Here is a 24802-nt window from a genome sequence, read left to right as displayed (position 1 = left end):
ATTTTCAGCTTCAGAAGATATACAAATTATTTTAAGGTGAATTGATTGTTCATCGTTTATAAGTATTTTAAGCATAACCTACGGCACTAGTACGCAGACACAGATGCAGAGAAAACGATGTTTCAAAGAACCTTCCATTTATTATGCATACTCTATGGTTTTACCAATGGTTAAGGTTGAATGCGTTACAAATCTGTGATTTTTAAGACATGGCTTAAGTTTTCTGAAAGGTATTTGCAACCTTTTAACCAGCAGATATTTGCAATACATTGTTTAGGCAAATGAAACTATTTTGCACACACGTATTTTCAAAACCTGCTATTGTTAATTTAGTTTTAGTAAAATGTGCAAAGAAAGTCGTTTTTTTCAAATGAAATGGTTTAAAAAAGCTCGATCCAGCGTTCTTCTGCTGCGTTATTCTCTGCTGGAGTGTCTCTGAACCGTCCGTTCCAAAGTCCCTGTCTGGACCTCTGCTCACTCTCAAGCACCGTTCGTGGATCACCAAACTCCCGAAAAAATCTACTACTTTATAAATTTTTTTGAGTTTTTGTATTTAGAAATTATCAATTACATTGTGGGCCCTTTTTCACCTTCTCTTCTGCTGATTGTACTTGTTAAATTCAATTTTTTTCGGATTTAACCTCACAAATGCTATTTGTCAGATAAACGTCAGTGCGCTAAATAGGGCGCCATCTACAGTTTCGAAAAAACCGCTGAAGCTTATCGATGCGCCAGGCCTGAACAACAAAGTTGTCTCCATACATCAAGGAGGCCATGAATCAACCAATAACATCGCTTTCCTTTCATACCCGTGATTTAGACTGCACAATACATTAAAATAAAAGATCCAGATAAAAACACCCTAAGAATTATGTTAAATGTTATCAGAAAGCAAAATGATACACCGTTTATAAATCAAAACATCTAAAACTATTAATTGTCCTTGTCCATTAGTAGGAAACTTTACCAGTGACTTTAGATTCCTTTAAATTTACAGGTTTCTTCAAGCTAACGCGACCTCTAAACTCCAGTAGTCAAACTATTTATGCAGTTTTGTGTACTACCGGCTCGGTTGGTTAATACTTTTAAATCACATTTATTTGAAAATCCACGCACAGGAAACTCATTTACGTATAATCTGCGTGAAAACAACAATTGATAAACCGTTATGAATTAAACAAATACTCTCATAAAAGTCGTGTATTGCTGGTTGTCTATCTTACCAAACAGAAAAAATATTTTTATTTGAAATCTCGTCTCAAAAATCAAATAATCAGTCGGCCTCGGGCTTCCTCGCCACGACCGCCAGGTAGCAGAAGGCCCCACACCTGGGAATGGGCTGCGCCGCCAGAAAGGCGCCCCCATCTGGCGAGTTCTCGTAGAGCATGGGCTTCCGCCCCGCCGTCGTCTCTTCCATTTTTTCAAAGGCCGCCGCCTCGTCCCTTGCCTCGGCCTCCGCGCCCCCTGGCTGTAACCCGCATTAGTAATTGTACCGGCCTAGGACTGACTGCGTTTACCAGAAGGTGGGCGATCGACGGGAGCGGCTTCTGCGGCGGGTTCTCGTTGAAGGGCGGCTGCAGCTCGCCGTTCTGGATGTTCACGATGAGGTAGTACATGAAGTCGTTGCGCAGCTTGATCTCGTTGAGGGTGCGGTTGCACGTACTTAGCTTCTTCATCCATCGCGTGGCCCTGGTCTTGTCCTCGTGCTTGGCGAGGTTGTTGAGGAGGGTCTTGGCGATGAAGAGGTTGTAGTTGAAGTCGTAGTTGAGGTCTTCGACTTTGTCGGACATTTTTTGGGAGTTTGCACGGGAATGTTTGACGGTGAATGACAAGACCGAAAAATGTCACTAAGGCTCACGCGATTAATTCGGACGATAAACACGTTTATTTTATAAATAAAGCTGTACAGTGGCTCGTATACACAATATTTACATTTATTAAATACTTAAAAAAGTCACAAAATGTATAAAGCAAGCAATAAAAAAAGAATAAAGTGATTTACAACTTATTTACTCTTTATTACAATTAACGAGAGTCCTGATGTCACACTAACGGCTTCCTGATTAATTCGGACTCCTTCGTGGGTTGGCCTTTGTGGCGTTGTTGGAGTTGTTTAAACCTATATTGTTACAAACATATTTCCAATAAGTATTTTTTCGATTTGTTTTGTTTTGTTATGTATCATTCTTTTTTCCCGTGCTTTCTTTTCTCAATCTTTTCAGTCAAAAATGATACAAAGTAGTTACATCATTGTCTCACTTACAAAAATTACACATTAAGACCACACACACTGCACAAATGTGTAATTCTTGCATTATAAATTGTTACAATCGTGGAACATTGGGATCACTAAATGTTTTAAGGAGCGACAAGGACTAGGGATAGGGACTTACAACATCTACATGGCTGGTATGCACTTTTTAAACCTTAATTAACAAACTTAAAAATTGCATACTATACATAAATAACTAAATTAAGTACAAGTCTTATAAAATATCACAGTTTGTACAATTCGAATTAATTTTTTTGTGTGTCTGTCGATATAATATCCTGTAACAGTCAGATTAAATCATAAAAGAGAGAAATAAATACATCACATGCAACCTATAAATCACAGATGAGTCACGAAAATAAAAACGCGGTTTTTCAAAGCGAAACGTTTGGTTGTTAGTGCACCGATTAGAAATCGTTTTGATACTAACGTACTAACGAACAATTTTAAACTAAAAATAATAATAATAAGAAATGACGCAACAAAACACAATACCTGCTCCTGACTTCCTTTCTTTTGCTTCCTCGACTTTTTCCCACTCGGCTCGGTGGCAGCCCCCAGTCGCAAGTGAATCGGCAATTTCCCTTCTAAAAAGAGCATAACAAAATATTCAAGTGTCGAAAAAACTATTAAAAATTTCGCCAAATATTTGTCGAAAGTTAACAATTTAGCAAACAATTTTGTTTCCTTTGTTTGAACTCAGGTCGCAAATGTCTGGAGAGGTTTCAAACTTGTTTATGGGCTAAAGGCCCAGTTTGTTTAACCTAAAGATATCGCAAAACTGTACCGAAAAACTTTGAAAAAACAACAAATTTGATCAAAAATATTAATAGGATTCTTAGTAGAAAGACAATTAATTAGCAACATTTTTCAAAAACATGTAGAAATCATGGAACATCATGTTCAAAGAGCACTAGCTCTTATTCAGTTTAAATTTTTTTTTTAACTAAATACATTGGTCGCATTTTAAAAAACTTTCACCATTTCAGATCAAGTAAAAGAAAGAAAATGTTACTTTGAACGTCTGTAAAACCTTTCAGCAAATGGATAAAATTTGACATTTTTCAGCGTTGCATTTAATTTTATTTGTTTGAATTTATTTACTTTTTAAGAAAAAGTAAAACCTTTCAACAAATGTATAAAATTTGACTTTCTTCAGCGTTGTATTTGATTTTAATTGAATTTTTTTTGTTTGGATTTATTTACTTTTTAAGAATTCAGTACTAAATATTTTTTAATACCAATAATATTATACAAAAACAAGTAAAAACAGAGTATTCTTTCAAAAAATTTTGTTAAACCGGTCTGAAAATGACAAAATTTCCGCATTTTTGGGGACTTTCGCATATTTTTTTTTAATAAAAAAAAACTTGTGGAAGACATTGTTAAAAGTAAGTCTAAAAAATACATTTTTTAAGTATTTAAGTACAATAGTAATTGTAAATTCTTTAAAAAAACAGTTAGGTCAGAAAACCATTAAATTCAATCGAAAATAACATAATGTTTGCCTTGTCAAGGGTTTTAGAACATTTCTTACTGGAGACGAAATTATTTCGCAAATTTTACTTTAAGAAATACTTTAAGAATGTTTTTGTGCTAAAAATATAGTTTTTTCGAAAAATATTAAGATGATATCCGAGCGAAAGAACTATTTTTTTTCGAAGGATCGCGCTAAATTCTACAAAAAAATCACCAAATAAGTCGAACATGACATAATTATTGACATTCCGAAAGTCAGTATATTTTTTTAAGAAATGCAATTATATTTCGCAAAATATAAAATTTTTCGAACGTTTAGACATTTTTTGGGCTGGATTTATTTTTTTTCCCACAAAGTATTTAACAAAATCAGATAAAAAATACAAAGTGAGTTTAAAGTAACTCACAAAATTCATATTTTTGTAAAGCAAAAAAACAATAGTCCTTTATATTATAAATCAAAAAGAAAAAAAATAAGACTTTTATGTGTAATTAACAATAGTTTTTATATTTTTTAATTATTTTTTTTTTCAATCTTTTGATGCTCACAAAAAGATTAAAAAAACAATCGTCCTTTATATTATAAATCAAAAAGAAAAAAAATAAGGCTTTAATGTGTAATTAACAGTAACTTTTATATTTTTTTTAATTTATTTTTTCAATCTTTTGATGCTTACAAAAAGAAACAAAAATGTCGGTCTACATTTAAAAAAATTAAAAATCCGTCATTACTCAAAAACCAAAAACGTCAGAAATGTTACCAGGATGTGAAAATAAAATCGACCTGTCCAAAGATTTCTTTTAAATATGATCCATTACAATAATACGAATTTACAATATTCAGTGTATATAAAAAATATTTAAAAAAAGTTTTTATTTAAAAGATGCGCTAAAAAAGAAAAAACAATGTTTTTCTATCAAAGGAGAATGTTTTTGCTTACAGGTTGGAATTTTAAAATTTATAAAAGCTTTAGGAAATGTCGTAAGCCATTACGTTGTTCAATTACGCAGATTACGTAAGTATGCAAAATTTCCGTTCATTCGGACAACAAGAACCCTGTAAAATTTAGCTCGGAAAATATGAAACAAAGACAGCAGACAACAAAGTAAGTTGAATAAAAGCTTTAAAAAGCATCGAATTAAGTCGACAATAATATTTAATTAGTGTGTTTCAGGTAAAAATGAGCCGAATAATCTCACTCATGGTATTTTTCGCACTTAATATTCACTCGAATTAATTAGTATTAAGACCACGAATGACTCATTTTTTTTGACAACTTATTTTCAGGGACGTACCTGTATTTTCGTCTTTTTTACTCTTTTTCACTTTCCTGAAGCCAACTCCTTGTAGTGCATTCTGCAAAAGTCTCGACGGCACGCCGTCCGGAAGAGGATGTTTTTGTCTCTCGGCTCGTTTCCGACTCAGTTGCGTCCTCAAATCACCTAAAATAAAAATTCCAAAAATCTAAATCCCATGTTAAAATCACCAACTCACCTTCAGTCACACTCGACTCAACCTTCTCTTCCGGTTTCTCATCCGCCACTTCCACCTTCCTCACTTTTTCTTCCGGTTCGCTCTTTTCATATTTCGCCGGATTTCGAATTTTGATTTCGATTTTTCTTTCACTGGCAAGCTTAACCTCCGGTTTCTTTAACGGCGTCCGACTCCTAAACCGTTTCCTCCTATCGGTCTTCTTCTCTTCCAGCCGAAGATCGGTCTTCACTTCACTCTTCGCGCCGTTGATTAGTTTAGTAAACGGCAAAATTGGAACTTTCTGATTCGTTTCTTGCTTGGTTTTAAACCGTCCTTCGTTGTCACTGTCCGATTCTTCATCGGAGAAAAGTGTATCGAGTTTTGGGTCTAAAATAATCGAATCGGCGCCTTCCAACAACGCATCTTCATCGATTTCTTCCGCCTCCAGCTCGTCTTCGACGCGTTCCTCTTTCTTCACTTCCTCACTTTCGGGTTTCTTCAAACGTATCACACCTTCAGTCATTGTGATTTCGTTACGTTCAAATTTTTTTCGTCGCGCTTCCAAAACCGGATCTTCTTTTTCCTCTTTCTTCACTTCTTCAGTCTTGCCGTTCTTCGCTCCTAACCGTTCGCGAACCGATGATTGTTTTTTCGGAGATAGGCGTGGCGATACTTTTCGGACAGGTGATGGAGATAGGGAACGCCTCAAAGGCGATAAAGACGCCCTAAAAAATAAATTAAATTTTTTTGACAATAGGACATTTAATTTAATTTAAAACGTTCGTTGACTTATTACATTCCATAATAAAATAATGAAGTTATTTTTTATTTTTATCGATTGTAAGGTGAGTGACAAAATTAATTGATTTACAAAATTTATGACACTGAAATTTGAAGAAGAGTAAAACCAAATTCTACAATTTGAGAAACGACAGATAAAAACTACAATCAATAAAATAAATAAATGAATTCCCCAGTTGAAGCTTTTTAAAATTTAGAAAAAAAAAATAATACAAGCAGTGCCACTTACAGAAAGAAGTTGCAACATAAAAAATGCTTCTGGAATTGTAAAAAAATTGAAAAACAAATGTTAAAAAATAATTAATATTTTTTTGCGAAGTTTTACCAAACCAAATCAAGACGGTTACTAAATTAGGTCAAAAAGTGTAAAAGTTTTAGTCGGAAACTCAATCATATCAATAATTTCGGGAAGAATATTACCAAATTAGTTAAAAAAAAATTGTGTTATTTTTGTTCCTTTTTCATCGTGTAAGTTTGTTTCTAATCTAAAGCAGTAATGCAGAACCGAAAAATTACCAAACTAGGTTGAAAATGTTATTATTTTTGAGCATTTGAACATATATTTGCATTAGTGCTCAGATTTGCCAGATATTTTGCTGAATCGGGCCAAAAAATCACAGAATTATTGGAAAAATTACGTTCTTTTTTTTTTAGAAATACAATTAATTTAGCGACATTTTGCCAAAAATAATTCAAAAAATCACGGAATTACTTAAAAATTTAAACTCAAACAAGTAAGCAGATTTCTGAATTTAAAAAAATTATACTAAATTAGGTCAAATACGACATTTTTGTTCCCCTTTTCGAACTTATAATATTGTTTTTCTGTCAGAAACGCAATTATTATTTGAAATATTAAGGGTGTAAGTCAAAAAATGACAAAGTTCGTTTAAAATAAGCGCATAAGCACGTTTTTGAGCAAAAAAAAATTTTTTTTGAGAAATTTAAAATTGTGCTTAAGAAGTAGCTAATTAATTTACTGTTAATTCGAGTGCTTCGGTAATTATTCAATCAGAAACATAATTATTGTGTTACTTTTGGAGCGTTTGTTTATTGTTTAAGTTTAAAATTTTTAAATTCATAGAGATTTTGTCAAACTGATCCAAAAATTTTATGAAAAATAATAAAAATAAATGTCCGCAAAAATATTCTAAAATATCACCAAATTAGTAAAAAATTGGGACTTTTTTGAATTTTTCGAGCGAGTAAGCATGTTTATAAATTAAAAAAAACACAGTAAATTAGTTCAAATTTGTATTTTTTCCTTCTTTTGAGTATATGGCGTTTTTAAATTTTTTTTCACAATTGTTAAAACATTTGGAGATTTTAGCATATTTGCCTAAGAAAAATGCAAGTATTACGCAAAATTTCTTATGAATACGTTAATAATTTACCAATCAAAATCCTAGATAATTGAGCGTTTGGAAGTACAATTTTGTAAGATTTTTGGCATGTTTTACTGGTAAGTTCAAAATTTCATCAAAAATACACGGAAATAAAAAAATATTTATTTATTATATTTATATTATATTATATTTATTTTAAAAAAGTTATTTTCGTCATTTTTGAGCTTAAAAGGAACAAAATTATTTCGCAAATAAGCTAAAACAACATCAAAAAATTAATTAAAAGTTTGCGTTATTTTTACTTTTCTCGAGCGTATGAACACATTTCTTAGTCGAAAAAACACTAAACTTGCGATAGAAACGTAATTATTTCTTGAAAACTCAAGAAAACGAATAATATAAAAATACCAAACTTTTTAAAAATACACTGTAATTAAAATTTTTTCAATATTAGGATTTGCCTTTACTTCAAAATAATATTCATATCATTCATATCATTGTACCTTTCGCAATTTTGAGAAACTCTGAAAAAAATTCGCAATTTTGGAAATAAATTTTTCTCAAATTTTATTTTTTTTCTTTGTCTTTGTCACACCTCAGAAGACGAACCGTTACTTTCAATTCTCTCGTTCGTTCATGTTTGCAATTTTTTACATAATTTAACTGAAGAAATAATGGGCGAAAAATTGTGGCATTAAACTTAAAGAGACATTTTTAAATGTAAAAGTGGTTATGAAATAATGTTGAGTTAAAATCAACATTAAATTTAAAAAAATGTTTAAATGTACCTTTTCCGGAACCTAACCGGAGTCGGACTCCGGGAGTACGACCTGCGTTTCCTCTTCTCAATAATAGCCCGATTTTCCATCACAAAAGCGGCACTCCGTGGCGACAGCGGCGCCATGATCCCATTCCCAAAATCGGTATTAACACCAATGGGAGAAAGAGGGCGTTCATAAATAGGCGGCGCCATATGCAACGGTGGCAACTGTGGAGGCGGAGATTCGTAAATAGGCGGGGCGTAAACACCATCAAAACCCATATAAGGCGCAAACGGCGGAATTGGAGGCGGGGCAAACGCCACCACCGGAGGCGGCAATATCTCCGGTGGCGGCGCCACGGGATGCACTAAACTCGGCGGATGGAACGGCCGACGAGGCTTTTGCCATTTGCGCCGAAAGTTCGGTGATTTTTTCACCTCCAGTTCCGGTTTCACATTTTCTTTAACGGCGTTTTCGCCGATTTTCTCCTCCGGTTCGATGACCGAAACTTTTCGTTTTTTCTTGGGTTTTGGTGGCGATTTTTCCGCCGTCACTCCTTGTATTTCATTTTCGAGTTCGGCCATCAGGGCCTCAAGGCTGTTCGAACGGGTCAACTCTGGCTTTTCCTCCGTTTCGGACTTGGAACGTTCCTCCTCAGACTCGTCGTCTGACTCGTCTGAGTTATCATAACGGTCGAATTTGGTTGAAATGGGGTCAGAACGTTCGGGAGATTTGTCGGCTTTGCAATACCTGTCTTGGGGAAGCACCAATTTTGGGACATCCTCAGTCACATTTTTCGTACTTTCCGGTAATTTCTCGTCTTCTGTGACCATTGGAACGGCGATCAAATTCGAATTTCGTGACCAACCGTTAAACTGGCCCTAAACACACGATAAATCGATACAAATACAATGGATTCACCCAAACTCACGTTTCTAGGAATGCGACCTTGCTGTAGTCTTGAAAATTTGCCCCTCTTGTGCTTGCCCCGCGGTGACCCATTAAAATGATTCCCCTTGTCTTTAATACCACCAAAGTGACCCATTTGTTGGGCTTCATTGCTGGCTTTACGTTTCAAAGACTGTAAGGCTGCTAATCGTAAAGCTTCCAAATCTTCGTCTTCTTCTGGAAAAGACAACTGGAACAATAGAGGGTGTCATGACAATGCGACCAAACTTTACAAAAATAACACACAACAGGGAAAAAACAAGACAAGGGTTAGAATTTAGGGTTTTACCTGAGTGTTGTCTTCCATTTTACGATTTTTTAGCTATTTATCGATTGAAATCAAAACATAAATAAGTGAACAATATGGCGCTGACAATTCGACGATTTACTGTGGAATTTTCCATCGGTGAGGTTGGTAGCGCCCAGGTCACTAGTTTATTCACCTAAACTGGAAATACCGAACTCAAAAAATATCAATTAATTAAATTAGACACAATGTTTAACTGTGACTCCAATTTCTGTGTTTAAAGTTTGATAAATTCATCGGTACGTTAAAATTGTAACGTGAATGAACGTCGATTGGCTGGCCTGACGCAGCAAAAGTCCCTAGCCATCGATTGTGGTGGATTTGCAATGTGTTGTCAAAATAGAATTTAATAATAACAAATATCAATTTTCACAGAATGTATAAAATTTAACCCAATTATCTTTACAAGTTTCGCAAGTTTAAGCAATTTTCCCAATTTCCGGCCGTTTTCCCCGAGTTCAGTGCCCCCGTGCGCCGGAAAATGGCCAATTCAGTCTCCCCCTAGCCTGAAATTTATTTATTTACACCTTTACAAGCAACATTTAGTACAATTTATCGCAAGTTCCAGACATGCGGGTGTGGTAAGTGAATTCGCGCAATTTTTCTCTCACTTTCCTTAGCTCCGCTTGTAGTTGATAGTAATTCGATCTAAAAAATGGAGGTTGAAGCCCTGCCTCTCCCCGAGTCCGCCCCCGACCTGCCCCAGGCGCCCCCGAATTTCCCCAAACCCGACTTCACGGAGATAGAAAACGACTTCCCCCCTGACAAGACCGACAGCCCCCTGGCCAAGCCCACGTTCAAGAGCACTCTCCAGGCGAAGAAGCGCCTCCAAGCGTTCTCCTCCACGCGGCCGAGTTCCCTCCCAGCCTCCCCCAAGAAGAGCAAGCCGGTCGAGGAAAAAAGCGAGGAGGCGAAAAAACCGGCGAAAAAACCAGCCCACTATCACGATGACAAGGCGAAGGCCGTTATTGAGGAAATCGAGGAGTTGAAACGGGAGGAACAGGCCTATTTGGAGCTGCAGAGGCAGGCGGCGAAGCGGTCGCGCTCCAGGACGCCAGGTGAGGCTTCCAGGCGCCCCCTTGAGCCGGTGTGACTCACGTTTCAGATAAAGGCAGGTTCAAGAAGGTGGAGAAGAAGGCCAGGAATTACAGGCGGCGGTCGAGGTCGCCTACGCCCGAAAAACCGCCCAAGAAAATCGCCAAAAAGGCGAAAAAGAACCCGAAAAACTGGCGCGAGTTTTGCGAGTTTGAGGCAACGTTTGAGGCGAATCGCAGTTTTGAGATCGCGTCGCCTGGGGGAAATAACGAGTATTTGAGTCATTCTTGTCAATTGCTTTTTTTGAAACGGTTTTTTAAGGTTGTTGAGGCAATTGTTGTTTGAATCGCCGTCTCTGCCAATAGTTCCGTTTAAAATGAAGACTGTGGACAGGGAGGATAGAATAATACCATTTGAATATATCAGGTGATCACGTCACTGTTTTTGGCGGCTGATTTAAATTGTTTTGTCTTAGATATACCAAAAGTAAGCCAACTGTGGCCTACAGTGTAAACTGTGCAACAATAAAACCGTACCATTTGCCACGAAAAACGATTTTGGAGTCACTGCCAAAGAACATTGTCGCCAACATTGAAAACTTATATTCGAATTCGATTATGTGAGTGTATGGATGTCTAAAGGGTAGGATACGAAACGACCTACAAATAAAACGTACCCGTTCTTGATAGTTCAGTTAACGCCTCCAGAGAGCGCAGTTCCATTGCCGTCCATGTTTTCAGAGCAAAAAATTGTTTGGATTCATGCAACGATTAGCACAACACATACAAAAAAAATACAGGCAGATAGAGCATTAAATTTCCTAAACATATTGCAAAAATATTATCTATTTAAACTATATTTTAATATAGTTTAAATTAAATTTTAATTTTTTAACTTTTAGTCGATAGTTTTTCTACTCAACATTTCTGCATTTTTTCCAAATACAATTATTAGTAAATTGGTTGAGTTTAAATTAAGTTAAAATTGCGATTTTGTATTTCGTTTCGTTTCCAAAGTTGTGTTTTGATGGCGACAAATTTGGTGGTTTTTGTCTCGTTAGGTTTGGAGAAGTTGAGCACGATGCGAAAGTTGCTAGATCAAAGTCCTGGTATCCGAAAATATGGAAAGATTCGGAAAACCAATGTAAAGTATTGGAAAATTCGGTTGGTTTGAGTTTTCTCCAAACTTACGTCGGTGAAGAAGAAGAAAATGAAGCAGTGGTTGCAGTCGCGGAACCCAACGAGAGTGTTAAAAAGAAGAAGAAAAAGAAGGGCGACGAGAAAAAAACTAAAAAGCGTAGTAAGGACGGCTTAGAGAAGAAAAAGAAGCGTAAAAAAGACAAAACAAAGAAGGAGAAGCGTGAGAAGGAGAAACACAAACATAAAAAAGCGAAGGAAAAAAAGAAGAAAAAAGAGAAATCGGAGAACGAAGAACCAGTGAAACCTAGCAAGCAACAAGTAATCGAGGAATTGAAGAAAATAGACGAAAAGTTAGCAAAGAAACGCGAGGAGAAGATAGAAAATGAGGCAAAACCGGAGAAGGAGAAATCTCGGAAGAGGAAGCAATCGGAGACTGAAGAAGACGCAAAACGGCCGAAACACGAGAAACACAAATCAGAGGAACCGAAAATTGAGCACGCCCTGAAAATCAAGCTTGAGAAACAGAAAGAAATGAAAATTGAGCGACGGAAATCCCGATCTTCTGAAGAAAGCCGGTTTGAGGACCGGAAAAAGAAGAAATCGCGTTGGTCGGAAGATGCGAAAATGGTCGTGGAGGAGGAAAAAACGAAGAAAGATGCGACTCCCGACACCGATGAGTATCACTCACATTGGGAAAGTGACGATGACGTTTCGTCTTCGTTCCCTCGTCAGGGTTTGAAGGTGAACAGGTCGTGGGAAAGCGACGAAGAGTTGTTTGAAAGGAGTCACAATCGGAACAAATCACAAAATGACAATTATACAAATCTCGAAATACCTCTGAATATTAAAAACTTCTCGCGGAGATCAAATTGGGATGAGAAGCCGCTCTCTGTCGTTGACGAATTGAAGTTGCTGGAAGAAGAACGAAGGACACTGAGTGAAGAAAGACGCAAACTCGAATTGGAAAAACAGAAGATTCTCAAACTGCAGGAAGAAGTTAAGCTTGACGTTGAAGAAAAAAAGGTTTCGGTTGCCGAAGATGTGAAACCTTGCACGCCCGAGCCGGGCGTTAAAGTGAAGAAAGCGAAGATTGAGCTTGACTTTAGTATAGACAGTCTCAATAATAGTTTGTTGAGTACTGTTAGTTCGACTGAATCGAGTTTTCCGGCGGCGGTTGTTCTCGAAAACGAATACGAGGAATTTATAAAGGCGGTAAGTACGGAAACTACCTCACCCACAAAGAAGAAAATCGAACGGAGTAGTTCAAGTTCGTCCAGTTCGAGTTCGTCGAGTTCCGACAGCGACCACAAAAAGAAGAAACGCAAGTCGAAGTTGAAGAAAAAGAAGAAGAAAAAACGCGAGTGTGAAGGTTTGCTGTTGGGAAAACATAATGACATTTTCAACGAATTCGATATTCCTGTTCCTAGCGATCTTCCCGAAATGGTTCCGACCCCGGTCCCCGTCCCCTCTCCCATAGTCCCAGTCGACTTGATGTTACCACTTACCACACCGATTTTACTAAATCCGTTAGCAGAGAAGCAAGAGGAAACATCTGAGTCAGGTCTCGACTTATCGAAGCCGTTTGTGTTCCCTTCGATTGTCTTACCGAAGAAGCCTCCACTCGTAGACAACTCGAACCTCAACCTAAATGACGATTCGGACAGTGCCGACTTTACCGACAAATTCGTGAAAAAACCCGAACCGAAAGACGAAACCACCGAAAAACTTGAACCGGAACCGGAGGTTAAAACCGAACCGACACCTATTGTGGAGGACATCAAGGATGTGCCCCTCCCACCGAAAGAACCCTCCCCTAAACCAGCCCTTGAACCCCCTAAACCCGACCCCGAACCGCCCAAACGTTCCCTCTCCCCACAACGGAAGAAAGAGAAAAGACGCAGTCGTTCGCGCAGTCCAAAGAGGCGGAGTCCCGCTCGACGCATGTCCCCGCCTGCACGCCGTCGCCACGCCTCCCCGCGCCGTAGAACTCCGCCTAGAAGGCGGGGCTCCTCGCCAAGACGACGCTCCCCGTCACCAAGGCGACGATCCCCTCCTCGGCGCCGAAGACGCTCACCTACGAATTCTCCGCCCCGTTCTAGGGGCGGGGCTAGAAAGCGAACGCCCTCGCCGCGGATTCGTCGAGCTTCGCCTCTCAATTCGCCATTGGACGGTTTTAAGAGGAGTGTGGCCGATTCGACGATCAGTGACGATATGTTACCACAACCCAATCATGAGGATTACGTCGAGTCGCCGCCTTCGTACGCAGGCGGGGCTAAATACTTGAAGAAACGGACGTCGGAGTCGCCACAAATGTCGCCACGGAGGATTTCATTGGACGATAGAATTAATCAAGTGTTGGGATTGGAGAAGAACGAACCGCCCCCGCCACCGAAAGTACCCGAACCTTACCCGAACTATGGGTACAATCATCCTTACGGGCAACAGTATCCTCCATATGGACAGTATGGGCCGAAAAATGACTACATGCCTCCATATGGGCCCGTTATGTATTCACAGCCACCTCCGCCAAATGTTGTCAAGTCAGTTCCGGCCACTAAAGTCGTACAAGTCGGAAATATTCTACAAGTTGTTCCAAATGACGAAATGCCACCTCCTGTGTTAGAAAACAAGGTTTGTTGTTTTTTTGCGTTAATTGGGTAAGGAATTTAATTTTGTAGTCGTCTGAGCGGAGCCAAAAGATCGTTCAAGTCGGTAACATGTTACAAATCGTCCCGGCGGCGCAGATTCCTGAAATACCGACACCAAACAACCAAATCGGGGAAACACCCGAAAAGCAATCAGCCGAAGCAACCATGAAACAAAAAATCGCTGAACGTAAAGCCGAACGCGAGAAGCGACGCCAAGAACGCGAGCGCCGCCGAAAAGAAAAAGAGAAGAAACGGAAAGAGAAGGAAAAACGCAAACAATTGAAACTCAAATTAAAAACCGAAAATATGATCAAGGTAACCGTTGATATTTATTAAATCATTACTAAACCATCTTTATAGAGAGCCATTCAACTCGAAGCCGAGGCCTTGGCCAATGAAATTGAAGAAGAGCCCGAAAGTGGGGAAACACCCGTCCAATGGCCGCCCGTTCCCGTCGTCGTTTCGGCCACGCCTTCTACGAGTAAAGGGATTCTATTGGCTCAGGGGGCGAGGTTAGTTTGTTTCACCACCCCGGCTATTCTCTTACTTGTTGTTTTACAGCAGACAACGCAAGAGTGTTCAGTTCGCGGACGGGGTGCGGCCTGGCGAGGGCACGTCCCCTTCGGGCGGGGAGGAGTTGTCGTCGCCGCCCCCTAACCCGTGCAAGCTGAAGGAGAAACGGTACAAAAAGTTAAAGATTCCTAAGAAGGCGAAGAAGAAGAAGATCAAAGTGAAGGTGGTGAAGAGAGTACAAAGTTTGGACGACGACGATGATGACGAGGACGATAATCTGCCGCCGCCGCCACCGCCTCCAGGGTCGCCGCCACCTCACGTGTTCCCGTCGCGAATCAAGACGCACACCATCAATAATGTTCATCAATACGTAGGGAATATTTTGCAGAGTAGTCCGGCGGGGTATCCGTTCAGAGCCCCCATGCCGGTCGTGCTGAACCGGCATCAGGGACCCCCACCCTACATGCAAGGCCCCTTCCAATCAGGTAAATGGAAATTTTGTAATGTTTCCGCTAATTGTGGCGTTTCAGACGTAAATAGTCTTTCGCATCAGCCGTTTCAAGGTGTTTCGTCACATCATTAAGCCGGAAATTTAAGCAAGTTGTAATAAAGTGTTTATGTATGTACATATTCAGTGATTTCATTTTCTATTTTAATTATAGTTGCGATTACGTAGAATTTTCGTTGTATCGGTAGACTGTTTTATAAACTAAGGAACTGTATTATTCTGAAAAGTGTTGGAATAAAATATTTTTCAATAATTGACATTTCTCGTTTCTTGTGGTCACGTGAACACGAGAGTGATTGCGATTGATGCGTTGTGGCGTTGCTACGCAACACAATACACAAACAACTGTCACACTGACAGTTTTTGAAAGTTGTTTATTTATTTTTTGAGATGGCAGAGCCAACACAAACCGACTTATTGGAAGGTAAGCGATTAGGAGAAATTATCTTATTTAATTAGTTAATTTAGCCGTGAAAGAGTCGTTGCACAAGGACGGCCGTTTGGAGAAATTTAAAGCCGAGTTGAGGGCTGCCGTAATGTCAGTATTGAACAAGAATTCAACGGAAGAGGAGCCCCCAAAGGTGCCGGACGAAACGCGATTTATCAATGAATTGATTAGGGAATACTTATCTTGGAACGGTTACCTGTACACTGAGCAAATTCTTGCCGCAGGTTTGTTTAAATTTTGGTAGTTTTTGTCTAACTTTTCGTTGAAGAATGTGGACAAAACATGGAACGTTTGAGTCGTGATGTCTTGACGACCAAACTGGGGGTCATGGATGATTCAAGGACTGCGAAAATTCCGTTATTGTATTATATCGTGTCCGCGTTCCAAAATCATGAAATCAATGAGGAAACTTAACACATGTATTAGAAAAATCAATACAAAATCAATCGCTTTCAGTATTCGTGTTTCTTTGATAATTTTCAATTTTACTTTGTGTCTCTTGGTCCTTAACCAGCTGATCCACTGATATACTGCCATTGTTGCACCCAATGTACGGACACTGGGCCTTACTTTTCCTCGACTTGATATACTGCAGAATGAACTTGTAATCATAGATATGTCCACACTTTTTGCTCTTGTAGGGGTTTTGAATCACCATTTTGCTAATCGGATCCACGGGTGGCGTAAAAACATTGGAACAGAAAATCGAATCGCCCATTTCCTCATATTCCGTTGCATCATCCTGGCTGGTTCCCTGCTCGACCTCTTCAATTTCGCGGTCTCTAATCCCCATAAAAACCTCCTTCCAGATTTCTTCTTCGGGATAGTTACCACTAAACGCCTGTTTTTTGCTCGCTAGTTTCGTGTTGTACAACTCGTCGATATCGACGTCGTGATCAGTCGATTCGTTGTTAAAATAATCCAAAACTTCGCGGCAGGCCTCTGATGATTTGGAAGCGTTGAAACTCAAGAGACAGTAATCCTTCACGATTGCTTCCAGTTGGGACAACTCTCCGGTTCGCTCTGGGCCGTCCAAATGCGTTTCGATCAATTCCTTGCATGTTTTTAGGGAATTAACACAGTCTTGGAGCAGGTTATCCTGTCTTTCAAATTGTGACGCCATTTTTTTGAAGTGACATTCATCTCGGTCAGAAATGGTGAACATTACAGTCGACCAGACAATACCTGCGCGCAGGGAGCGTATGAAATTTTCAAGTTTATTAATTTTTATGAATAATAAGATATTATGAAATTATCTAGACAAGTGCGCTTGAAAAAAAATTGTCTCTTTATGATTTTATATAAGCGCAAAGTGGGTAGAGCTCGGAAACTCCGTAAACGACCACGATAGGCGGAGCCAATGCGTACTTCATCGAGTGGGGAGATTGAGCAGTGGCGTAGCAAAAAACTATTCCATGATCAAGAAGGGTTTGAGATTTATAATTTGTAGTAGTTACTATTTCCTCTATTCAATAATAGCAAGATGAAATAGTAAAAATCATATCTAATGCTAATACACGTTGATCTCCTAGAAATACAAAGCAGAGACGTCGAATAAATAAAAATACTCAATGAGTAACGAGTAAAAACGCGTTTATTGCAAAAAATGTTTCTACTGGTATTTTTATTATAACTGGTAATATTGAAATGTTAAATTTTAAGACGAATTCCCTACAGATGTAGGGCCACGCCACGCCACTGTTTTCTACCAACACCCCTAATTTAAAGATGCGCACTCCTACCACCGTGGACGATTTGTCATTTTGCGGACTCTAAATCATCTTTTGACCATTGTAATGTGTTTCTATTAAAAATTAAAACTTGACTGCATTTAATTTCTGAATTTTTTATTCTTATATTGAAGCACTGCAAACCGATTTTTTTCACACCCTTTAAATCCTGCAATTTTCTTTATTTTTGCAGGAGATTAAGCCCTTCGATAGAGCCTTCGACTGTGAAAAAATCATGTTTGAACAAACACCCTTTGGGACCTTATGAATTTTTTAAGATTCTTTAAGATTTTCCTATTTTGCAAGCGTTATTTTTTTTCACCCCTTTTATATCCCGCAATTTTCTTTATTTTTGCAAGAGATTAAGCCCTCCGATTGCGCCTTGGACTGTAAAAAATTCATGTTCGGACAAACACCCCTTGAGACCTTAATGAATTTTTAAAGATTCTATAAAATTTCCCTATTTCGAAAACTTTATTTTCTTTTCATCCCTTTTATATCCTGCAATTTTCTTAATTTTTGTAGGAAATCAAGCCCTCTAATAGGGCCTTTGACTGTACAAAAATCATGTTCGGACAAACGACCCTTAGAATCTTAACGAATTTAAAAAAAATTCGTATTTAAGGATTGCTCTAATTAGTCAAATTAATAACTAACTTGTCCAGCAAGAACCACGTGGAGGTTTAGAGCATTCTTGCCAGGAAAAAAAGGATATAAGGATGAGGTAAACAATGATTATTAGAAAATGAGGGAAATAAAAGAATTATTGGTAATTATTGGAAATAAAAAAAAATACGTGACAAAAATAAAATGCACCTACATTTATGGCTTCTGCGTTGGCTACTATTTGTAGCAAAACAATAAAAAGAAATTAAAAACAACACCATTAAAAAAATCTTTATTTGCATAAAAGTTACATGTTATCAATATTATACAAAATAAAAAACACACAATACAACATAATATGTGGCACTCAAACTATAAGAAATTCAATACCACAGATAAATTGAAGGGAAAAAATGCACCTACCTTTATGGCTTCCACGTTGGCTACTGTTTGTAGCAAAACAATAAAAAGAAATTAAAAACAACACCATTAAAAAATCTTTATTTGCATGAAATTTACTACAAGCGACATAATTTAAAGGTGTAAAAAACAATCAAGAATACTTATTATATTTAAGGATTGCTCTAATTGGTCAAATTAGCTAATAACTAATTTGTCCAGCAAGAACCACGTGGAGGTTTAGAGCATTTTTGCCAGGAAAAAAGGATATAAGGATGAGGTAAACAATGATTATTTCAAATGAAGGGAATAAAGGAATTATTGGTTTGTGAAATGAAAAAATAGTACACAAAAATCAAAGCTTTTTCACTTGGCGTTAAATAAATGCTCTTACCTTTTGTACTGCATCTGCTACCATTTGTAGCAAAACCTAAAAAATAAATTAAAAACACAACCAACAAAAAAATTAATTTGTAGGAAAGTTACAACAAGCGACTTTAATAAATATTATACAGAATAAAGGATACACAATACGGTATAATATATGGCACACAAGCTATTAAATCAACACATCACAAGATAAAACGCAAAAAAATGCACCTACCTTCATATGGCTTCTGCGTTGGCTACTGTTTGTAGCAAGACATTTAAAAAATTAAAACAACACCAATAAAAATCTTTATTTGCATGAAAGTTACAACAAGCAACGTTTGTCAATATTAAACAAAATAAAAAATACACAATACGTTTGAAATTATTGGTTTGTGAAATAAATAAATACGACACAGCAATAAAATACACCTACCTTCATATCGCTTCCACGTTGGCTACCGTTTGTAGCATTAAAAAAAATAATAATAAAAATGAAACCGAAAAAAAATTTTTATTTGCATTAAATTTTGAGCAAGTTACTTTCATTCATTGAAATTAAAGACAAAATTACGTGGCAATAAATTATTTGAGTGTTTTATTTCATTTATAGTTACTGTATTTAAAATGTGTCACTCAAAATATCACTTTTCAACACCGCATTTAAAGATTTTAATTGCATTTAAGTTTTATGAAATTATTGGTTTGTGAAATAAATAAATACGACACAGCAATAAAATACACCTACCTTCATATCGCTTCCACGTTGGCTACCGTTTGTAGCATTAAAAAAAAATAATAATAAAAATGAAACCAAAAAAATGTTTATTTGCATTAAATTTTGAGCAGCCACTTTCATTCATTGAAATTAAAGACAAAATTATTACGTGGCAATTAATTATTTGAGTGTTTTATTTTATTTATAGTTACTGTATTTAAAATGTGTCACTCAAAATGTCACTTTTCAACACCGCATTTAAAGATTTTAATTGCATTTAAATTTTATGAAATTATTGGTTTGTGAAATAAATAAATACGACACAGTAATAAAATACACCTACCTTCATATCGCTTCCTCGTTGGCTACCGTTTGTAGCATTAAAAAAAATAATAATAAAAATGAAACCAAAAAAATGTTTATTTGCATTAAATTTTGAGCAGCCACTTTCATTCATTGAAATTAAAGACAAAATTATTACGTGGCAATTAATTATTTGAGTGTTTTATTTTATTTATAGTTACTGTATTTAAAATGTGTCACTCAAAATGTCACTTTCAACACCGCATTTAAAGATTTTAATTGAAATTAAGTTTTATGAAATTATTGGTTTGTGAAATAAATAAATACGACACAGCAATAAAATACACCTACCTTCATATCGCTTCCACGTTGGCTACCGTTTGTAGCATTAAAAAAAAATAATAATAAAAATGAAACCAAAAAAATGTTTATTTGCATTAAATTTTGAGCAGCCACTTTCATTCATTGAAATTAAAGACAAAATTACGTGGCAATAAATTATTTGAGTGTTTTATTTTATTTATAGTTACTGTATTTAAAATGTGTCACTCAAAATATCACTTTTCAACACCGCATTTAAAGATTTTAATTGCATTTAAGTTTTATGAAATTATTGGTTTGTGAAATAAATAAATACGACACAGCAATAAAATACACCTACCTTCATATCGCTTCCACGTTGGCTACCGTTTGTAGCATTAAAAAAAAATAATAATAAAAATGAAACCAAAAAAATGTTTATTTGCATTAAATTTTGAGCAGCCACTTTCATTCATTGAAATTAAAGACAAAATTATTACGTGGCAATTAATTATTTGAGTGTTTTATTTTATTTATAGTTACTGTATTTAAAATGTGTCACTCAAAATGTCACTTTTCAACACCGCATTTAAAGATTTTAATTGCATTTAAATTTTATGAAATTATTGGTTTGTGAAATAAATAAATACGACACAGTAATAAAATACACCTACCTTCATATCGCTTCCTCGTTGGCTACCGTTTGTAGCATTAAAAAAAATAATAATAAAAATGAAACCAAAAAAATGTTTATTTGCATTAAATTTTGAGCAGCCACTTTCATTCATTGAAATTAAAGACAAAATTATTACGTGGCAATTAATTATTTGAGTGTTTTATTTTATTTATAGTTACTGTATTTAAAATGTGTCACTCAAAATGTCACTTTCAACACCGCATTTAAAGATTTTAATTGAAATTAAGTTTTATGAAATTATTGGTTTGTGAAATAAATAAATACGACACAGCAATAAAATACACCTACCTTCATATCGCTTCCACGTTGGCTACCGTTTGTAGCATTAAAAAAAATAATAATAAAAATGAAACCAAAAAAATGTTTATTTGCATTAAATTTTGAGCAGCCACTTTCATTCATTGAAATTAAAGACAAAATTACGTGGCAATAAATTATTTGAGTGTTTTATTTTATTTATAGTTACTGTATTTAAAATGTGTCACTCAAAATATCACTTTTCAACACCGCATTTAAAGATTTTAATTGCATTTAAGTTTTATGAAATTATTGGTTTGTGAAATAAATAAATACGACACAGCAATAAAATACACCTACCTTCATATCGCTTCCACGTTGGCTACCGTTTGTAGCATTAAAAAAAAATAATAATAAAAATGAAACCAAAAAAATGTTTATTTGCATTAAATTTTGAGCAGCCACTTTCATTCATTGAAATTAAAGACAAAATTATTACGTGGCAATTAATTATTTGAGTGTTTTATTTTATTTATAGTTACTGTATTTAAAATGTGTCACTCAAAATGTCACTTTTCAACACCGCATTTAAAGATTTTAATTGCATTTAAATTTTATGAAATTATTGGTTTGTGAAATAAATAAATACGACACAGTAATAAAATACACCTACCTTCATATCGCTTCCTCGTTGGCTACCGTTTGTAGCATTAAAAAAAATAATAATAAAAATGAAACCAAAAAAATGTTTATTTGCATTAAATTTTGAGCAGCCACTTTCATTCATTGAAATTAAAGACAAAATTATTACGTGGCAATTAATTATTTGAGTGTTTTATTTTATTTATAGTTACTGTATTTAAAATGTGTCACTCAAAATGTCACTTTCAACACCGCATTTAAAGATTTTAATTGAAATTAAGTTTTATGAAATTATTGGTTTGTGAAATAAATAAATACGACACAGCAATAAAATACACCTACCTTCATATCGCTTCCACGTTGGCTACCGTTTGTAGCATTAAAAAAAATAATAATAAAAATGAAACCAAAAAAATGTTTATTTGCATTAAATTTTGAGCAGCCACTTTCATTCATTGAAATTAAAGACAAAATTACGTGGCAATAAATTATTTGAGTGTTTTATTTTATTTATAGTTTCTGTATCTAAAATGTGTCACTCAAAATGTCACTTTTCAACACCGCATTTAAAGATTTTAATTGCATTTAAGTTTTATGAAATTATTGGTTTGTGAAATAAATAAATACGACACAGCAATAAAATACACCTACCTTCATATCGCTTCCACGTTGGCTACCGTTTGTAGCATTAAAAAAAATAATAATAAAAATGAAACCAAAAAAATGTTTATTTGCATTAAATTTTGAGCAGCCACTTTCATTCATTGAAATTAAAGACAAAATTATTACGTGGCAATTAATTATTTGAGTGTTTTATTTTATTTATAGTTACTGTATTTAAAATGTGTCACTCAAAATGTCACTTTTCAACACCGCATTTAAAGATTTTAATTGCATTTAAGTTTTATGAAATTATTGGTTTGTGAAATAAATAAATACGACACAGCAATAAAATACACCTACCTTCATATCGCTTCCACGTTGGCTACCGTTTGTAGCATTAAAAAAAAATAATAATAAAAATGAAACCAAAAAAACGTTTATTTGTATTAAATTTTGAGCAGCCACTATCATTCATTGAAATTAAAGACAAAATTATTACGTGGCAATTAATTATTTGAGTGTTTTATTTTATTTATAGTTACTGTATTTAAAATGTGTCACTCAAAATGTCACTTTCAACACCGCATTTAAAGATTTTAATTGCAATTAAGTTTTATGAAATTATTGGTTTGTGAAATAAATAAATACGACACAGCAATAAAATACACCTACCTTCATATCGCTTCCACGTTGGCTACCGTTTGTAGCATTAAAAAAAAAAATAATAAAAATGAAACCAAAAAAATGTTTATTTGCATTAAATTTTGAGCAGCCACTTTCATTCATTGAAATTAAAGACAAAATTACGTGGCAATAAATTATTTGAGTGTTTTATTTTATTTATAGTTTCTGTATCTAAAATGCGTCACTCAAAATGTCACTTTTCAACACCGCATTTAAAGATTTTAATTGAAATTAAGTTTTATGAAATTATTGGTTTGTGAAATAAATAAATACGACACAGCAATAAAATACACCTACCTTCATATCGCTTCCACGTTGGCTACCGTTTGTAGCATTAAAAAAAATAATAATAAAAATGAAACCAAAAAAATGTTTATTTGCATTAAATTTTGAGCAGCCACTTTCATTCATTGAAATTAAAGACAAAATTATTACGTGGCAATTAATTATTTGAGTGTTTTATTTTATTTATAGTTACTGTATTTAAAATGTGTCACTCAAAATGTCACTTTCAACACCGCATTTAAAGATTTTAATTGAAATTAAGTTTTATGAAATTATTGGTTTGTGAAATAAATAAATACGACACAGCAATAAAATACACCTACCTTCATATCGCTTCCACGTTGGCTACCGTTTGTAGCATTAAAAAAAATAATAATAAAAATGAAACCAAAAAAATGTTTATTTGCATTAAATTTTGAGCAGCCACTTTCATTCATTGAAATTAAAGACAAAATTACGTGGCAATAAATTATTTGAGTGTTTTATTTTATTTATAGTTACTGTATTTAAAATGTGTCACTCAAAATATCACTTTTCAACACCGCATTTAAAGATTTTAATTGCATTTAAGTTTTATGAAATTATTGGTTTGTGAAATAAATAAATACGACACAGCAATAAAATACACCTACCTTCATATCGCTTCCACGTTGGCTACCGTTTGTAGCATTAAAAAAAATAATAATAAAAATGAAACCAAAAAAATGTTTATTTGCATTAAATTTTGAGCAGCCACTTTCATTCATTGAAATTAAAGACAAAATTATTACGTGGCAATTAATTATTTGAGTGTTTTATTTTATTTATAGTTACTGTATTTAAAATGTGTCACTCAAAATGTCACTTTCAACACCGCATTTAAAGATTTTAATTGCAATTAAGTTTTATGAAATTATTGGTTTGTGAAATAAATAAATACGACACAGCAATAAAATACACCTACCTTCATATCGCTTCCACGTTGGCTACCGTTTGTAGCATTAAAAAAAAATAATAATAAAAATGAAACCAAAAAAATGTTTATTTGCATTAAATTTTGAGCAGCCACTTTCATTCATTGAAATTAAAGACAAAATTACGTGGCAATAAATTATTTGAGTGTTTTATTTCATTTATAGTTACTGTATTTAAAATGTGTCACTCAAAATATCACTTTTCAACACCGCATTTAAAGATTTTAATTGCATTTAAGTTTTATGAAATTATTGGTTTGTGAAATAAATAAATACGACACAGCAATAAAATACACCTACCTTCATATCGCTTCCACGTTGGCTACCGTTTGTAGCATTAAAAAAAATAATAATAAAAATGAAACCAAAAAAATGTTTATTTGCATTAAATTTTGAGCAGCCACTTTCATTCATTGAAATTAAAGACAAAATTATTACGTGGCAATTAATTATTTGAGTGTTTTATTTTATTTATAGTTACTGTATTTAAAATGTGTCACTCAAAATGTCACTTTTCAACACCGCATTTAAAGATTTTAATTGCATTTAAGTTTTATGAAATTATTGGTTTGTGAAATAAATAAATACGACACAGCA

At 35.1% G+C, this 24802-nt stretch overlaps 5 protein-coding genes across 10 annotated transcripts; 2 read left to right on the top strand and 3 right to left on the bottom strand.

Annotated features, from left to right (window-relative positions):
- Positions 1-1185: 1185 nt before the first annotated feature.
- Positions 1186-1931, bottom strand: LOC103313929 (uncharacterized protein). Its single transcript, XM_008198465.3, has 2 exons — positions 1518-1931; positions 1186-1468 (listed from the first exon to the last, which is right to left on the bottom strand). The coding sequence occupies exons 1-2, from the start codon at positions 1788-1790 to the stop codon at positions 1274-1276; spliced, it is 468 nt and encodes a 155-aa protein (XP_008196687.1). The 5' UTR covers positions 1791-1931; the 3' UTR covers positions 1186-1273.
- LOC661774 (titin) lies at positions 1914-9554 on the bottom strand. 3 transcript variants are annotated; one of them, XM_064357222.1, is made up of 7 exons: positions 9371-9554; positions 9065-9271; positions 8161-9014; positions 5247-5950; positions 5048-5194; positions 2768-2859; positions 1914-2550 (listed from the first exon to the last, which is right to left on the bottom strand). In XM_064357222.1, the coding sequence occupies exons 1-7, from the start codon at positions 9386-9388 to the stop codon at positions 2518-2520; spliced, it is 2055 nt and encodes a 684-aa protein (XP_064213292.1). In that variant the 5' UTR covers positions 9389-9554; the 3' UTR covers positions 1914-2517. The 3 variants fall into 3 exon arrangements, with proteins under 3 accessions (XP_064213292.1, XP_008196686.2, XP_008196684.2); XM_008198464.3 differs by having other exon boundaries at positions 1914-2119; XM_008198462.3 differs by having other exon boundaries at positions 1914-2859.
- A 105-nt stretch (positions 9555-9659) lies between these two features.
- On the top strand, positions 9660-15488 carry LOC661809 (titin). Of its 4 annotated transcripts, none has more exons than XM_064357220.1 (10): positions 9660-9969; positions 10021-10446; positions 10500-10695; positions 10745-10849; positions 10899-11042; positions 11484-14193; positions 14241-14525; positions 14571-14722; positions 14772-15208; positions 15254-15488. In XM_064357220.1, exons 2-10 carry the CDS (start codon positions 10044-10046, stop codon positions 15304-15306), a joined length of 4485 nt encoding a protein of 1494 aa, XP_064213290.1. In that variant the 5' UTR covers positions 9660-9969; positions 10021-10043; the 3' UTR covers positions 15307-15488. The 4 variants fall into 4 exon arrangements, with proteins under 4 accessions (XP_064213290.1, XP_064213289.1, XP_008196691.2 ...); XM_064357219.1 differs by having other exon boundaries at positions 10494-10695; positions 14775-15208; XM_008198469.3 differs by having other exon boundaries at positions 10494-10695.
- A 9-nt stretch (positions 15489-15497) lies between these two features.
- On the top strand, positions 15498-16134 carry LOC100141960 (centrosomal protein 20). The gene is made up of 3 exons (XM_001812498.4): positions 15498-15655; positions 15700-15903; positions 15948-16134. The coding sequence occupies exons 1-3, from the start codon at positions 15622-15624 to the stop codon at positions 16091-16093; spliced, it is 384 nt and encodes a 127-aa protein (XP_001812550.1). The 5' UTR covers positions 15498-15621; the 3' UTR covers positions 16094-16134.
- LOC661855 (E3 SUMO-protein ligase NSE2) lies at positions 16085-16881 on the bottom strand. The gene has a single exon (XM_064357229.1). The coding sequence runs from the start codon at positions 16842-16844 to the stop codon at positions 16122-16124; it is 723 nt and encodes a 240-aa protein (XP_064213299.1). The 5' UTR covers positions 16845-16881; the 3' UTR covers positions 16085-16121.
- Between the last annotated feature and the right edge of the window lie 7921 nt (positions 16882-24802).

Source organism: Tribolium castaneum, chromosome 6 (assembly GCF_031307605.1).
Source record: "Tribolium castaneum strain GA2 chromosome 6, icTriCast1.1, whole genome shotgun sequence".
Taxonomy (NCBI): Eukaryota; Metazoa; Arthropoda; class Insecta; order Coleoptera; family Tenebrionidae; genus Tribolium; species Tribolium castaneum.
Note: the sequence above shows the minus strand (reverse complement) of the source record. Positions and strands in the feature narration are given on the sequence as shown.

Coding starts and splice junctions, on each gene's coding strand:
- LOC103313929 (XM_008198465.3), bottom strand. CDS start 1,790: ATGTCCGACAAAGTCGAAGACCTCAACTACGACTTCAACTACAACCTC. Junction 1,469..1,517: donor CGTCGATCGCCCACCTTCTG/GTAAACGCAGTC, acceptor TGCGGGTTACAG/CCAGGGGGCGCGGAGGCCGA.
- LOC661774 (XM_008198462.3), bottom strand. Junction 5,951..8,160: donor CCGGTTAGGTTCCGGAAAAG/GTACATTTAAAC, acceptor TTTATTTTTTAG/GGCGTCTTTATCGCCTTTGA. Junction 5,195..5,246: donor TGAGTCGAGTGTGACTGAAG/GTGAGTTGGTGA, acceptor TTTTTATTTTAG/GTGATTTGAGGACGCAACTG.
- LOC661809 (XM_008198469.3), top strand. CDS start 10,044: ATGGAGGTTGAAGCCCTGCCTCTCCCCGAGTCCGCCCCCGACCTGCCC. Junction 10,447..10,493: donor GTCGCGCTCCAGGACGCCAG/GTGAGGCTTCCA, acceptor CTCACGTTTCAG/ATAAAGGCAGGTTCAAGAAG. Junction 14,194..14,240: donor CTCCTGTGTTAGAAAACAAG/GTTTGTTGTTTT, acceptor TTAATTTTGTAG/TCGTCTGAGCGGAGCCAAAA.
- LOC100141960 (XM_001812498.4), top strand. CDS start 15,622: ATGGCAGAGCCAACACAAACCGACTTATTGGAAG. Junction 15,656..15,699: donor ACAAACCGACTTATTGGAAG/GTAAGCGATTAG, acceptor TAGTTAATTTAG/CCGTGAAAGAGTCGTTGCAC. Junction 15,904..15,947: donor TGAGCAAATTCTTGCCGCAG/GTTTGTTTAAAT, acceptor TTTTCGTTGAAG/AATGTGGACAAAACATGGAA.
- LOC661855 (XM_064357229.1), bottom strand. CDS start 16,844: ATGTTCACCATTTCTGACCGAGATGAATGTCACTTCAAAAAAATGGCG.